At 36.6% G+C, this 16029-nt stretch overlaps 3 protein-coding genes across 3 annotated transcripts; all 3 read left to right on the top strand.

The window, feature by feature from the left end:
* Positions 1-515: 515 nt before the first annotated feature.
* Positions 516-695, top strand: LOC102551679 (keratin-associated protein 20-2-like). The gene has a single exon (XM_063270964.1). The coding sequence runs from the start codon at positions 516-518 to the stop codon at positions 693-695; it is 180 nt and encodes a 59-aa protein (XP_063127034.1).
* Positions 696-4981: 4286 nt separating this feature from the next.
* Positions 4982-5158, top strand: LOC102551771 (keratin-associated protein 20-2-like). The gene has a single exon (XM_063270965.1). It carries the CDS (start codon positions 4982-4984, stop codon positions 5156-5158), a length of 177 nt encoding a protein of 58 aa, XP_063127035.1.
* Positions 5159-10551: 5393 nt separating this feature from the next.
* Positions 10552-10725, top strand: LOC102551852 (keratin-associated protein 20-2-like). The gene has a single exon (XM_063270847.1). It carries the CDS (start codon positions 10552-10554, stop codon positions 10723-10725), a length of 174 nt encoding a protein of 57 aa, XP_063126917.1.
* The last annotated feature ends 5304 nt before the right edge of the window (positions 10726-16029 follow it).

The raw sequence follows: 16029 nt of genomic DNA on the forward strand, positions 1-16029 counted from the left end.
ACACAAATTGTCTTATATTTTCTACTGATTATTATGAGACCAACTGCACACAATAAACAAATAACATAACTAAAAATTAAGTTATTGATTATGAGAAAGACTCAAAAAGCATAAACCTCAAGATAAGATTCACTCAAAATAAAAAAATGAAGGAAAAAACTGACCTTTCATTGGTAACATATGTAAAAAGAAGATAACTATGCAATGATTAATGCCTGGCACTCTGTAAACTGTATGAAGAATGACCTACAGATCTGAAAATGCTATCAGATCCTTTTTGACCATGAGATCCTGAAGTAGGAGCACAAGAATCTCAGCTATGCAGCATTGTGTGCCCAGTAAATCACAATGCTCATGAAGTATTCTGTAGTACAGTGCAGAGACATGTGACCCTATGATGCCTGTGGTTTCCCTGAACAACAACCCAGGTGTATAAAAGGCCCTTGGCAGATGGTGACACCCAGACTCAAGGAAATTACTTCTTGTCTTCCTCGGAACATTCCACTCCTGACACCATGTGCTACTACGGCAGCTACTACGGAGGCCTGGGCTATGGCTATGGTGGCCTAGGCTGTGGCTATGGCTGTGGCTATGGCTGTGGCTATGGTGGCTATGGCTGTGGCTATGGTGGCTATGGTTATGGATGCTGCCGCCCACTGTGCTGTAGAAGGTACTGGTCCTGTGGCTTCTACTGAGGCGATTCAGCAGCTGCTCACTTCAACATTTTTCACTTTAGATGTTCTTAAATATCTTCATAAATTCCAATCTTAATTTATATTATCTGAAGAATAATACATAAAACACAACATGCCTACCCAATTCCCCTTCTTTAATTTGATTGCATGATAGTTACAGCAAAGCTCTTTACTGACAGCAGAATGCCTTGTAAAATGTGATCTACTCATGTACTTATATGCATATGCTTTAAAATAAACTATTTCCTTGAAAATACTTTGCTTTTATTGTTTTACTAAACATGAGTTGTATGTTTGTGAATTTATATCTGGTAGTAAATGTGTGATTGTTTGTGAACAAATGTGAATATTAAATGGAGAAGGAAAGAGAGAAAGATGGGGCAGAGAACTTGCACTTTAAACATTCTATCGGTAGACAGTTTTAGTATCTTTATATTTCTGTTATTATGATGTCATTATGAATTTGGGAGTACAGGTATTTCTCTGAGAGCAAATCCTTTTGCCTACAACTTAAATGTTAAAAACTAACATAAGTTAGTTCTCTAAATCTCCACAGTATCCTCTACCATGAGCATCACCATATACAATCTCACTGTGTACAGACTTTACTTTACTTCACATGATCTCTAACACACGTTTTCTTTCTAGTATTCAGTTTATTAATAACTGTATGGGACCATATCATTGTGACTTTGAATTAAAATTTTGAAAATTCACCATTGGTCATCTGGGTTCTTTTTTTTTAGGAAACTTAATATGATGACTCTCTACTCATTCTAATACCAATTACTTTTCTTCACGCTGTTTATCTGTGACTATTTCACATGAATTTTGGTTTTTGAGTCATTATTCTTTGTATAGAATAGTCTGTTTGTCCTACTATCCAGAACCTTTTACATGAGTACAATCAGGTGTTTTCTATATTCTTTCAGTTGCTCAAGCCTTTGAATCCACATCAATGTTATCAGAGAATAAACAAAATGCCTTTTACACTATTTTTTCTTAGAGAATGTCATGAAACATTTTTGAATAAAACTCATGTTTTCCCTTCTCTTCTCAGACTTACCCATTATATTCAAACTTTATATCCTCTTCTTGTTCCCCTTAAACACACCAGGTCCAATTTATGATCCTTATATTTTCTAGGATGCGTAGAGGTCAATTGAAGTATAGTTGGCCTATCTAGGACCACACTGCTAAAGTAGCTGTCTCTCAATATTCTAATAGATACCAAATGACTACTGCTCCTTCACTACAAGTAGGAATGCATGACCACTGCCCATACCATGTTGGAATTTTTCTGACTTGAACTTGAATAGGGGTTTTTGTGTGCTGTCACATCCTGTGTGACTTCTCAAACAAAACCACCTATTGTGTTGGGAAAACACTGTTTCCTTGTAGTTACCAGTTGTTTCCTCCAGTAGCATATCTCATTCTTATTCTGTGTCCTCTATCATTTGGAACTCTGTGATAATCACCATCTATAACAATATTCTTAGGAGTATTTTCTAAAACTGGGTCTATTTATCAGAATACTACAAGTAGGATTTTCCTTGGGGTCAATTTGCAGGTTCTTGTCCAAATAATGGCTCCTGGTTGACTACATATCTGTCAGGTAAACTTAAATTCAATTAGAAAGGGCAAGGTTACTGCCAAGCTGTTCATGTTTCTATTACAGCTGTATACATGTCCAGTCATTTTTTTCCAGCTCACAGAATTCAGATGTAGTTAAAAAAATGATCATGTAATTTATCTTCCAGCAGTGAGCATACTACCATTCAGTACTGTGAAAGCTTCACAATGGTGGTGAAGCTTCGAGGCCAGGTCCAGCTTGAGTTCCCCATGTTTTGTGACTCAACTATGTTTTCATCAACAAGGTCTCATGGGCAGATTCTCAAGAATAAACAAATAGCATTGGTTGTAGCCTGCAATTTCTTAGAGGTATATGGGCCTACGCTAGTCAAGAATTCCTAAATGGATGTCATATTTCTGTCTCTAGCATTTTTACTTGTCATCCTGCTCTATCCAGTATAGGTGTTGTTGCCCTATTATAGTGTTACTTCATTTGAAATAAATTTGGAATGCAAGTTTCTACAGTGACCAGCAGATTTCCATACAACATTCTTGTAAGGTTCTAGTGTTATTTATGATGCTTTTCTGCATTTCCCCATCCAGACTACTTAAACCTCTTGTTCCATTATAACGTTTAACCACTGATACTACTGCATTCTATCTCAACCCCATGGAGAGCACTTACCACGTACATATATACATTGACCCATTGATATCTTGACCTCTAACGAGATATAGTAATTTAAACTGCATGTGCTGATGTTAAAATAGACACACTGAAAACGGAATCTGAAAGTATAGCACATGACCTTAGTGATACAGAAAAGGATTTCAGTTAAAGGACAACAGTAATTCAAGACTTAAGCCATCAACATATGAATATGATGTCATAAAACTAAAAATCTCTGTACAGTGAAGAACACCATCATTCACATAAAGAATATCATCAAACACCCAAAACTACCTTGAGATTTCTCATTACCTCAGTCAGAATGAAAAGTACAACATTTGAAATGTAAATAAATAAAACAATGAAAGAAAAGCACAATTGGCTACAAAATGCTGGTGTGGATTTAGAGAAGGGGAAACATTTATTTTCAGTTGTTGGGAGTTCAAATTTGTACAGCCACTGTGAAAACCTATGTGAACATTCCTCAAAGAAAAAAAAATGATCCTAGAAATAGATCTACTGCCTGATCCAGGTTTATCAGGATTGACAATATACACAAACGTCTCTAATCTTGTTATCAGTCACTGTCAATGATCTATTCAATGTTTCCAGAAAACAGACTGCTTTGACGTCCATCTACAGATAAGTGTATAATAAATCTATGCTGTATTTATGCAATGAAACATAATGTAACTTTTAGGGTGGATGAAATTTTGAAAATTGCAGCAGAAAGAATGGAGACAAAGAATGAGCTAAATGAAACCTAAAAGTGAAATGCCACATAATTTTTGGATGTTAGATTTGAATTCTCAAATATGCATCCTGCTTGCAATACCTCATGCAATGCTATAGTAGTTTTGTAGATTTAACTTTAAGAACTGTCCTTTTTCTTTAATTTTTTTATGTATGATTTCAGAGATGGGCCCTTTCTTCATGTGTGGTGTGTGTGTGTGTGTGTGTGTGTGTGTGTGTGTCTGTGTGTGTCTGTGTGTGTCTGTGTGTGTCTGTGTGTGTCTGTGAATTTTGTGTCATGTATGTGTATGGTGTAAGTACAGATGTGTTTGTGTAGATGAATGGATGTGTGTAGTTGCCACATGAAAACACTGTTTTGTTCTCTGCGCTGTCTAACAACTTTATTCCCATGAAATTGTCTCTGTACCTGTGTAGCCCTTAGGTATTGAATATGAATACACCCAATGTTTTATATGGGTTGTGGGGATTTAGCTGAGCCTTTATGCTTGCGCAGCAAGTACTAATCCACTCAAGCTGTTGGATAAACTCATAAAGTTACATGGCTATGATTTCTCTGTGAAGCTTTCATGACCATGATTTAAAAAGAAGTTTATAAATATTTACCTTGGTTCACCCATGATGCCTTTTACAGTTTCACCTACAAGACCTTCACATGCGCTCCCAAAAGATAGCATGTAACAAATTCTGTATGTGTATGTAAAATGTTATTTTCTGCTGATTTTAAAGCAATGTATAATCAAGAATGCTTAAGAAAAAAAGCCAAATATATCAATATAAGATATGAAATGCCCACCAAGTTAACAAATAACTTAACCAATTGTTCTTGAGGAAGGCTCAAGAAACTTACGCTTCAATGTAAAATTTCATTCTGAAATAACAAGACAAAATGGAAGAAAAAAATCAATCTTCTTCTCTCTCTAGTACAATTAAATTTTTAAAAAAATGTAAAATGGAGAAAACTGTGGTGACATATATCATCTGACAGAATCACATTTTGTATTCACTAATCTACTATAAAGAATGGTGTGAAGAGTTGAAAAATAAATCAGATCCCACGATTTGACTGTGGAGTCACATAGGAGCACAATTATCTCAGTTATGCAGCCTTGTGTGTCCAGCACCTCACAACGCTCAATGTTTTATGATGCATGGCAGTGAGATATGTGGAGCTGCAATGCCTGTGATTTCCCCAACAATAACCCTGCCATATAAAAGGCCCTTGACAGATGGTGACATCCAAACTAAAGAAACACACTACTAATCCTCAGTTGAACTGACCACTCCTGACATCATGTGTTACTACAGCAGCTACTATGGAGGCCAGGGCTATGGCTGTGGCTATGGCTATGGCTGTGGCTATGGCTGTGGCTGTAGCTATGGTGGCTATGGCTGTGGCTGCGGTGCCTATGGTTTTGGCTGCTGCCGCCCACTCTGCTGTAGAAGGTACTGGTCCTATGGTTTCTACTGAGGAGTTTCTGCAGCTGGCCAGAATGTTGGTCTTATTGAAGTGCTTACAAACTTCATCACATCAGGAACTCTTAAATAATTTCAAAAACTTCATCACGTCAGGAACTCTTAAATAATTTCAAATATTCTAACTTTATAAAATAATATCTGATAAAAAAAACATGAAATGTAGTGTCTTCAATTTATGCCCTCACTTTCAACTGGATTGCCTGAGCACTTGCAGTTTGGCATCATCTTTAAAACACCTTTTCCATATGATCAAACATGACTTTCAACCTGGATATAAAAATATAAGTATTATCAAATAAACTTTCCAAAAAATAAACTTTCCACTGAGAATATTGCTTTCTTGTACTTTATTAAATGTATTTCATCTGTTTTCATATGTCTGTCCATTTGTATCTGTTGGGCCACATTGTATGTTCACAGAGGAAAAGAGGGTGAGGCATAAAAGGATGGGTAAAAGGACTTAGAGCTTGATAAAAAGAGGAAAATGGTGAGGAAAGAAAGGAGGGGGAGGGAAATGAAATGATAGAAATAAAGAAAAACATATCTGCTGATACACATTAGCTCCATACCTTTGCTATTGTGAACAATGGAACTATAAACTATTTAGTGTGAGCAATACTTTGAGGTGAATTGGATTTCCTTTAGGTAAATGCAGTAGCATGACCTCTATTTCCTATCACATACACCTAGGCATACACACACACACACACACACACACACACACACACACACATAATTATATATGTGTATATATATTAATATGTATATTTTGTTATAAGTATATATTATATACTTAGTATATATAAAATATGTTACATATAAGTATATGTACTTATATATAATTTATATATATCTATTATATATGTTTCAGGGGATGATACATGGTACGCTAGTATCTGCCATGGCTGTACCAACTCACATTTCCTCTCACAGTGGAGAAGGGTGCCCTTTTCTCCACAAGGTTTGTGTCATTAATCTCTCTTCATTCCAATATGAATTGTCTAACAGCTATAAACTGCAATCTCATCTTGTTCTTGATTGGTGTCTCTGGGTTATTAGCAGAATAGCACCTTATTATATCTTTTTGGCCATTTGTATCTTGTCTTTTGGTAAATATCTGTTCGAATTGTCTGCTCATTTTAGCATCAGTTTATTTCCTTTGGCTGTTTAGCTGTGTGTATCCCATACCAATTTTGTGTGTTAACACCCTGTCTGAAGCACATGTTCTCTCTCCTTGTGTACATGTAATTATTGTATTATAGAGAACACCCTGACTTGTGTACAGATGATTATTCTGTTGTACAGAGCATCCTTAGTTGGATACATAAAAGGTTGTCTATTTCTATGGATTTTCTTTCTCTTGGGTGTATGGCATGCCCTTTAATAACCAAGCCATCTGTCATCCCCTCTGAGGCGATGTTGTAATACAAATATTGGCTAAACCCAAAGACACAGTACTTAGCTGTGTGAAAAGAAAGTATATCCCCTGTAGTTGTATTTTGGCATTACCTAATTAATTTTGTTATTTCCCTGCCTCTGACCACTATTCTTAGTCTCAAGTGTAATAACATTTCGTGTATGAAAGATACTAATCACTGATCTGATGAGTAGATGCCAAAACCTTCTCCCACATTTCATTATTCTGGCACTGGCTGTGCAAGAGGCTTTTTGTTGTTGTTTTGCTTTGCTTTCATGCTGTTCTGTATTATCATGTCATCATGCAGATGCCACTGCAGTTCTGTCAGGAAAATTCATCTCGAAAATCTTACTTTTGTTTTCCACTAAATTTCTCAAATTTTAAGGATTAAAATTAAGATTTTTGGGTCCCTTTTGAGACCATATTTTAATTTCTTTTTTCTACACATATGTATTGTGTTTTCCCACCACTATTTGCTCAAGAGACTTTTTGCTATGTAGCTTTTATTGATATTCTTGTCAAAAATTAAGTAACCATGGTGCTATGGATTTTGCCCTTAGGCTTCTTCTTTTCCACTAAACAATTTGTCTGTTTTTATGCCAGTGACATTTAGTGTCATTAACTATGGTTCTGAAGAATACTTTGAGATCAGGTATTATGATGCCTTCAACATCATTCTCTCTCCTTGACATTCTTCTCAATATTAGAGAGCTCTTAGATTTCATGATTTTAGGGTTGTGTTGTCTAATTCTGCTAACATTATAATTAAAACTCTAATAAAGACTACATTAAATCTGTGCATTAATTTAGTACATATAGTTCTTCTTGAATCATTAATTCTATAACCCCTGATCATAGGATATCATTCAATTATTTAGTGTTTTCAGTTTTTCTTCAGTTCTCTAAAGTTTTCATTATAGAGGTAATATACTTTGGTTTAGGACAAGATAATTTATAAACTTTATGAGTACAATTCTTCTGTTTCTTTTTTTAAGATTCATTTTTATTTTTTATTATTTAAAACAAATTTTAAAACTTAAATAGTTTAATATACCCTCCAAGTCCTCTTCCCCTTCCTACCCAACTTTTAGTCCTTTATCAAAAATCAGACAAAAGCACAACCGCCCAGAACAAACAACCCCCAAACAAAAAATAGCACCCAACTCTAACCAAATAAAAACGCATACTCCAAATACTATGGAATATAATTATATGTTTGTCAACAACTACTGAACATAAGGCCTGTCCTGGAGTAATGGACATACCCAGTGTAACTCTACTGGAGAAAAAAAAACAATTGTGCTACTCCTACAGGTATAAGTGACACTTCAGTTTTTAAAATAACCATAGTGGTTAGAGTTGCATTCATTAAATTCATTCAATTTTAGAACTATAACAAAATAAAATATAATGAAATAAAAAACTATCACATAAAAATAGAACAAGACAAACTAAAAGAATGAAAAGGGACCAAGAGAAGACTGTCTACAAACTGACAACATGACCTCATTACTAATGAGAACGCCTACAGAACTCATTGAAGATATAGATGTCAAGCTGGTGCTCGTTGAACCTTCACTCATTCATTCCAGCATCTTTGATACAGGAACATACTCTGCATGATCTCAAAAGAGAAATGTGAATACCAGGCTAAACTCTTTACGTGCAATGGTATACTGCCTTCAAGGTATGCTTAGGGTGATAGTGGCACAAGGCTTGTGGGATTAACCAACAAAGACTGTTTGATTTAAGGCCCATTCTATAAGATGGAACTCATATTTGTCACTACTTGGGTGACCGAGAACCTGAGACTAGATAGCCCAGGGACTTAGGATAAAATAAAATAATACTGGTCTGAAAATACACATAGTGATAAAAATGACTCCTAAAGATATTTGATGTACTCCTAGACCAGTGTCTTGTTGAGGAATCCTCAGATGTTTCTTCCTGAAGCAGATGGGAACAAATACAAATACCCATGGGCTGACATTTTTCAGAATGAAAAACCTTGAAACACTCATCTCTAAATGGAATGTCTCCATCAAATTCTTCCTTCAAAAATCAGAGAACCCCATGAAAATAAGAGAAGGCAGAAAATGCATAAGATCCAGAGGGGATAGAGGATATTGGGAGAACAAGTCCCTCTAAATCAACTGAGTAAAGCTCACATGAACTCAGGGACTAAAGCAGCAAGCTCACAGCCTGCACAGGTCTTTATAAAGCCCTCTGAGGATATATTATGGCTTCCAGCTTGGTGTTTTTTTAAGGGATTCTTGAGTGTGCCCACAAGTGGGGTTCTGATCTTGCTCCTTCTTTGGTTTCTTGACAAGCTCATTAGTGATATGTGACTTTGCTGCTGATTCTTTGTATGTTGATTTTATAGCCTGATTTTTAAGGCTCAAAATGTTTACCAGTTTTCAGAGTTTCTCATGGAATCTCTGTGGTTCTTTACTTACAGCATTATGGCCTATAAAAGTGTGCTTCTTTGGGCTCTTCCTTCCATACTTAATATGGGGTTATTTATGGAGCCACGCTCTGTAAAGTAAAAGGGGAAGCCACACCTGAAATTCTTTAGTTTCTACATTTGAGCACTGGTATCTTACCTACAGATGTGTCTCTTTGACTATCAAAGAGAGATTTTATTTTTCAATAGTTGTTTTATTTTTTCTTTTACTGTTACTTGCAGTTTGAGATTATAATATGATTATACCATTTTCCCTTCATCCCTACAAAACTTTCCATGTACCCATCCTTGGTCACCTTCAAATTTATAGCCTTTATTTCATGAATTGTGGTTATATGCATATATCTATATGTACATACATATGTTTTAATGCATTTAACTGGCTCAGACTATATAATGATACCTGTATGTATCTTAACTAGATTATTGTGTTTTATTTAAATATATGGGAATAAATGGGTATTATATATTTTTCATGATTTGATTTCATTGTTTACACCAAATCTTTGTTCAGCAGCTACAAACTGAAAGACAAAGAAAGAGTGCATAGCTCTCTTTTTTTATTCCCTTTTAAAGAATTCAGGTACATTTTAAGGGGAACAATGCTGTTGGTATCATCACTCATTCTATTCATACTAGACAAAGTCTTTACAATTGAAGTATAATCCCAGAATGTCTCCAAAAGTTATTCAAGAGACAAGTTACTGTTCGAGGTAGCTGTATAGCCATTTTAAAAGCCAATGTAAATATCAATTAAACTAAAGAAACTACACTTAAATGCTGATGCTGGATCACCTGACCCACCTGAGATATCTTTCAGTTACATCTAAAATGCTACCATATGAGACATGGGGCAAAGAGAAGCACACATCAAATTGTCTGACCATTACATGGTCATTGATATATTTCTAAAAATAGTTAAATCAAGATATGTAAAATTGCATCCAAAATAACTGAAAATATGTTTGATAAGATGTACTACAAGTCGCCAATTATATAACCAGTAACCAGATCATGCTTTATTAGCAAGGCCCTGGAAATGTATTCATAGTGATAAGATATATTGTATAATAACAAAACAAGCAAAAAGAAAGAAAACACAAGAAATTTTAAGTATGAAGTTGTGTAAAGGAAATAGATACTAAGAGTAGACAACTTATTTATTTGTATTGTGTAACAGGGTCAGATCACATGAACACAATAAACTAAATTTAGAATGAGATAGTCTTGAAAATAAAATCAAACCCTGATTTTGGCACCCATGTTTTGAATATGATTCTGACACAGAGCATAATTATGTCAGTTACACCTCCTTGTTTGCTCATCTAGTAAAACCTGGCACTTACTGTATTTTAAGAAGTACAGTAAATAGATGTGTGACTCTACAATGCCTGTGGTTTTCCCTGTTAAACAACCAGGTATATAAAAGGCAGTTAGCAGATTGTGACATCCAGATTAAAGAACCTGCTACCTGTCTTCCTCTGAACATCCCACTCCTGACAACATGTGTTACAATGGAGGATACTATGGAGGCCTAGGCTATGGCTATGGCTGTGGCTATGGCTGTGGCTATGGCTGTGGCTATGGCTGTGGCTATGGCTGTGGCTATGGTAGCTATGGTTATGGCTGTTGCCGCCCACTGTGCTGTAGAAGATACTGGTCCTATGGCTTCTATTGAAGAATTTCTGTATCTACGTATCCTTGCTGACTGGAATTGCTTCCAAGAATTTTCACAAGATGCAATAGAAAGTGTTTTAAAAAACACTAACTTTCTAATAAAATATCTGAAAATATTTGAAACACAACACGACCATCTAATGTTTCACCTTAGGTTGGACAGTCATCAACAAAAGTGTATGCAAAAGCAAATATCTTCATATGGCTTTTAAAAATGTTTTCAACAACAACTCAACATTTGCATAAAATATTTGAATTATCAAATAAATAAATGCATAAATGGAACAAAACAATTTCTGTATGTTTTGTGTATTTGTATCTGCCTGATCACATTTGGGGTTGGAAAAGTGGGAGGGGAGTAAAAAGAAGAGAAATATATTTCGGAAGATGAACATGTAGAATGAACATGGAAAGAAAGAAGAATGGACGAGAGGTGGTTATGGAAAGAGAGAGAATGAAATAAGCATATCCTCATGGCATACATCTGTGGATGGACATTTCATGTTGTTATAGCTTGACTATTAAAAACATAGTGGCAATAAACTTTGTAGTGAACATTTTCCTTTGAAACAGGAAATGTGGTTAATTTAAAACTTTATATTAAGTAAAAATTAATTACAATGAATTTTGAACAAATTCATCTCAACAGTTCCCCTTGCCATACATCTTTGTCAAAATTCTATTTCTGTGAAGATTTTATTATGACCAGTTTAATTCATAAAAGAGAAAGCATTTAATTGGGATTTGTGTGCAGTTCACAGCTTTAGTCCTACTTCATGCACAGGGGAAGTAGGATGGCATGCAGGCAAACATAGTGATGGAGTTTTAGCTGAGAGTTCTAAATCTAGATCTGCAGGCAGCAGAGGAAGGGAGACTCTGGGTTTTGCATGGGCTATTGAAACCTCAAAGCCCATCGCCAGTGATGCACTTCCTTCAACTAGGCCACACCTCCTATTCCTTTCAAATAAAGGCAAACACTACTGACCAAATATTCAATTATATGAGCACATATGACTATTGTCATTAAAAGTGTGACATTCCACTTCCTCATCTCCATAAGCTTATAGCCAAATAATAATGTAAAATACATTAGTTCCAAATTCAAAAGTCCCCAACGCCTATGGCAATTGCTGTTTAAAAGTCCAAAGTAATGTCTTTTTTGTGACTCAAGGCAATATCTTAAATGGAATACCTTTCATAGCAAAATAAAAAGCAAATCACATATTTTCAACATAAAATGGCACAAAATAGACATTACCATTCTAAAAGGGAGATAAGTGGGTATGTGGGAAAATTCTGTTCCAAAGGAAGTCAAACAACAGATGGGCAAATTCTAAATTATGCATACCATGTCTAAGATCATAGAACTCTCCAGATCTCCCATCTCCTACCACCTTTTTTTGACTTAAACACAATTCTTTCTCTTGGGCATGATCTATACCCAGTCTGGAGTTCTTTTTGGTAGGAAATACAAAACTCTGGCTTCACCTATACTTTGGGATGTCCCATACAATTCATGTTCACAGCTTCCAACAATGGACTTCCTAGACTTCAATTCAGGGACACCTCTATTACATGTATGGCCTTAGCAGCTTTTCTTAGCTGAGAAGAAAATATCCAAAATAACTTCCATACATCTTTGAACCAAAGAGACATAACTGCCTAGCCAACATTGCCCAACTATATACTGTTGCTGGGTTTGGACCTTGGCCCCCTCATTCAATTATATTACAAGTTTCTGTTTCTGATGATTTTCCCTTCACTGCTTAAGATTTTCTTTAATTGCATTTCACAAGTTAGAACCATGGCTGGTGGCATGTTTCTCATAGGTTACCACTCATGTATTGCATTTAGCATCAGGTTTGGATTCAAATTTTTTATCACCCTCGGCACTTGCATACCTTTCTGGACATCTGTGTAAAAGTTTAAATAACCTTGTGACAATAATGAATAGACTATCTTGAAATCTCTCTGCCAAAACCAATTACCCAATAACCTTGAAATTAGGCTCAGGTAGATTTTCAGACAGAGGCAAAAGGCAGTCATAATCTTTGCCAAAATATCACAAGAATAACCTCTAGGACATTTATGAATATTCTTCTTCTGGGAAATCTCTTGAGGTAGGCGGTCATAATCCATATTGCTCTTACCACAACTATCTTCCATACTTATACTATGAAGGGTTATTAACAGCCTCTTAAAGCAGTTACCTGCTTTGTGAATCCAAAGACTCTATTTTGTGAACAAGCACCATGGTTAGACCTGTCAAATCAATACCCCAATGCTGATACCGACATTTTTCAGGGTGGGGGACTATGGATTTGCTAACTATTGGACAACCAGCAAGACCAGTAGAAGCAGTATAGTGAAGCCACCCAAGGATAAAAGACAAGCTGTGAGTGATGCAGAGAGCAGAGTGAGAGAGTTGATCCATAGAGAAGCTATGAAGAGTGAAAGTAGATTGCAAACATGGCACAATGTGTTATTTACACTATCAGTAGATTATTTTACTTTTTTTTTATTAACTTGAGTAATTCTTATATACATTTCGAGTGTTATTCCCTTTCCCGGTATCCAGGCAAACATCCCCCTCCCCCCTCCCCTTCCTTATGGGTGTTCCCCTCCCAACCCTCCCCCCATTGCCGCCCTCCCCCCACCAGTCTAGTTCACTGGGGGTTCAGTCTTAGCAGGACCCAGGACTTCCCCTTCCACTGGTGCTCTTACTAGGATATTCATTGCTACCTATGAGGTCAGAGTCCAGGGTCAGTCCATGTATAGTCTTTAGGTAGTGGCTTAGTCCCTGGAAGCTCTCGTTGTTTGGCATTGTTGTACATATGGGGTCTCGAGCCCCTTCAAGCTCTTCCAGTTCTTTCTCTGATTCCTTCAACGGGGGTCCTATTCTCAGTTCAGTGGTTTGCTGCTGGCATTCGCCTCTGTATTTGCTGTATTCTGGCTGTGTCTCTCAGGAGCGATCTACATCCGGCTCCTGTCGGTCTGCACTTCTTTGCTTCATCCATCTTGTCTAATTTGGGTGGCTGTATATGTATGGGCCACATGTGGGGCAGGCTCTGAATGAGTGTTCCATCAGTCTCTGTTTTAATCTTTGCCTCTCTCTTCCCTGCCAAGGGTATTCTTGTTCCCCTTTTAAAGAAGGAGTGAAGCATTCACATTTTGATCATCCGTCTTGAGTTTCATTTGTTCTAGGCATCTAGGGTCATTCAAGCATTTGGGCTAATAGCCACTTATCAATGAGTGCATACCATGTATGTCTTTCTGTGATTGGGTTAGCTCACTCAGGATGATATTTTCCAGTTCCAACCATTTGCCTACAAATTTCATAAAGTCTTTGTTTTTGATAGCTGAGTAATATTCCATTGTGTAGATGTACCACATTTTCTGTATCCATTCCTCTGTTGAAGGGCATCTGGGTTCTTTCCAGCTTCTGGCTATTATAAATAAGGCTGCAATGAACATAGTGGAGCACGTGTCTTTTTTATATGTTGGGGCATCTTTTGGGTATATGCCCAAGAGAGGTGTAGCTGGATCCTCAGGCAGTTCAATGTCCAATTTTCTGAGGATCCTCCAGACTGATTTCCAGAATGGTTGTACCAGTCTGCAATCCCACCAACAATGGAGGAGTGTTCCTCTTTCTCCACATCCTCGCCAGCATCTGCTGTCACCTGAGTTTTTGATCTTAGCCATTCTCACTGGTGTGAGGTGAAATCTCAGGATTGTTTTGATTTGCATTTCTCTTATGACTAAAGATGTTGAAATTTTTTCCAGTGCCCATGTGTTCCAGATGCTTCCCTAGTTTTTCTTCTATTAGTTTGAGTGTGTCTGGTTTGATGTGGAGGTCCTTGATCCACTTGGACTTAAGCTTTGTACAGGGTGATAAGCATGGATCGATCTGCATTCTTCTACATGTTGACCTCCAGTTGAACCAGCACCATTTGCTGAAAAGGCTATCTTTTTTCCATTGGATGGTTTTGGCTCCTTTGTCAAAAATCAAGTGACCATAGGTGTGTGGGTTCATTTCTGGGTCTTCAATTCTATTCCATTGGTCTATCTGTCTGTCTCTGTACCAATACCATGCAGTTTTTATCACTATTGCTCTGTAATACTGCTTGAGTTCAGGGATAGTGATTCCCCCTGAAGTCCTTTTATTGTTGAGGATAGCTTTAGCTATCCTGGGTTTTTTGTTATTCCACATGAATTTGCAAATTGTTCTGTCTAACTCTTTGAAGAACTGGATTGGTATTTTGATGGGGATTGCATTGAATCTGTAGATCGCTTTTTGTAAAATGGCCATTTTTACTATATTAATCCTGCCAATCCATGAGCATGGGAGATCTTTCCATCTTCTGAGGTCTTCTTCAATTTCCTTCTTCAGTGTCTTGAAGTTCTTATTGTACAGATCTTTTACTTGCTTTGTTAAAGTCACACCGAGGTACTTTATATTATTTGGGTCTATTATGAAGGGTGTCATTTCCCTAATTTCTTTCTCAACTTGTTTCTCTTTTGTATAGAGGAAGGCAACTGATTTCTTTGAGTTAATTTTATACCCAGCCACTTTGCTGAAGTTGTTTATCAGCTTTAGTAGTTCTCTGGTGGAACTTTTGGGATCACTTAAATATACTATCATATCATCTGCAAATAGTGATATTTTGACTTCTTCTTTTCCGATCTGTATCCCCTTGACATCCTTTTGTTGTCTGATTGCTCTGGCTAGAACTTCAAGAACTATATTGAATAAGTAGGGAGAGAGTGGGCAGCCTGGTCTAGTCCCTGATTGTAGTGGGATTGCTTCAAGTTTCTCTCCATTTAGTTTAATGTTAGCAACTGGTTTGCTGTATATGGCTTTTACTATGTTCAGGTATGGGCCTTGAATTCCTATTCTTTCCAGGACTTTTATCATGAAGGGGTGTTGAATTTTGTCAAATGCTTTCTCAGCATCTAATGAAATGATCATGTGGTTTTGTTCTTTAAGTTTGTTTATATAATGGATCACGTTGATTGTTTTCCGTATATTAAACCATCCCTGCATGCCTGGGATGAAGCCTACTTGGTCATGGTGGATGACTGTTTTGATGTGCTCTTGGATTCGGTTTGCCAGAATTTTGTTGAGTATTTTTGCGTCGATATTCATAAGGGAAATTGGTCTGAAGTTCTCTTTCTTTGTTGTGTCTTTGTGTGGTTTAGGTATAAGAGTAATTGTGGCTTCGTAGAAGGTATTCGGTAGTGATCCATCTGTTTCAATTTTGTGGAATAGTTTGGACAATATTGGTATGAGGTATTCTATGAAGGT

The sequence above is a fragment of the Rattus norvegicus genome, chromosome 11, assembly GCF_036323735.1.
Source record: "Rattus norvegicus strain BN/NHsdMcwi chromosome 11, GRCr8, whole genome shotgun sequence".
Lineage (NCBI taxonomy): Eukaryota > Metazoa > Chordata > Mammalia > Rodentia > Muridae > Rattus > Rattus norvegicus.

Bases quoted from the DNA above. Each gene is read 5' to 3' on its own strand.
- LOC102551679 (XM_063270964.1), top strand. From the start codon at position 516: ATGTGCTACTACGGCAGCTACTACGGAGGCCTGGGCTATGGCTATGGT.
- LOC102551771 (XM_063270965.1), top strand. From the start codon at position 4,982: ATGTGTTACTACAGCAGCTACTATGGAGGCCAGGGCTATGGCTGTGGC.
- LOC102551852 (XM_063270847.1), top strand. From the start codon at position 10,552: ATGTGTTACAATGGAGGATACTATGGAGGCCTAGGCTATGGCTATGGC.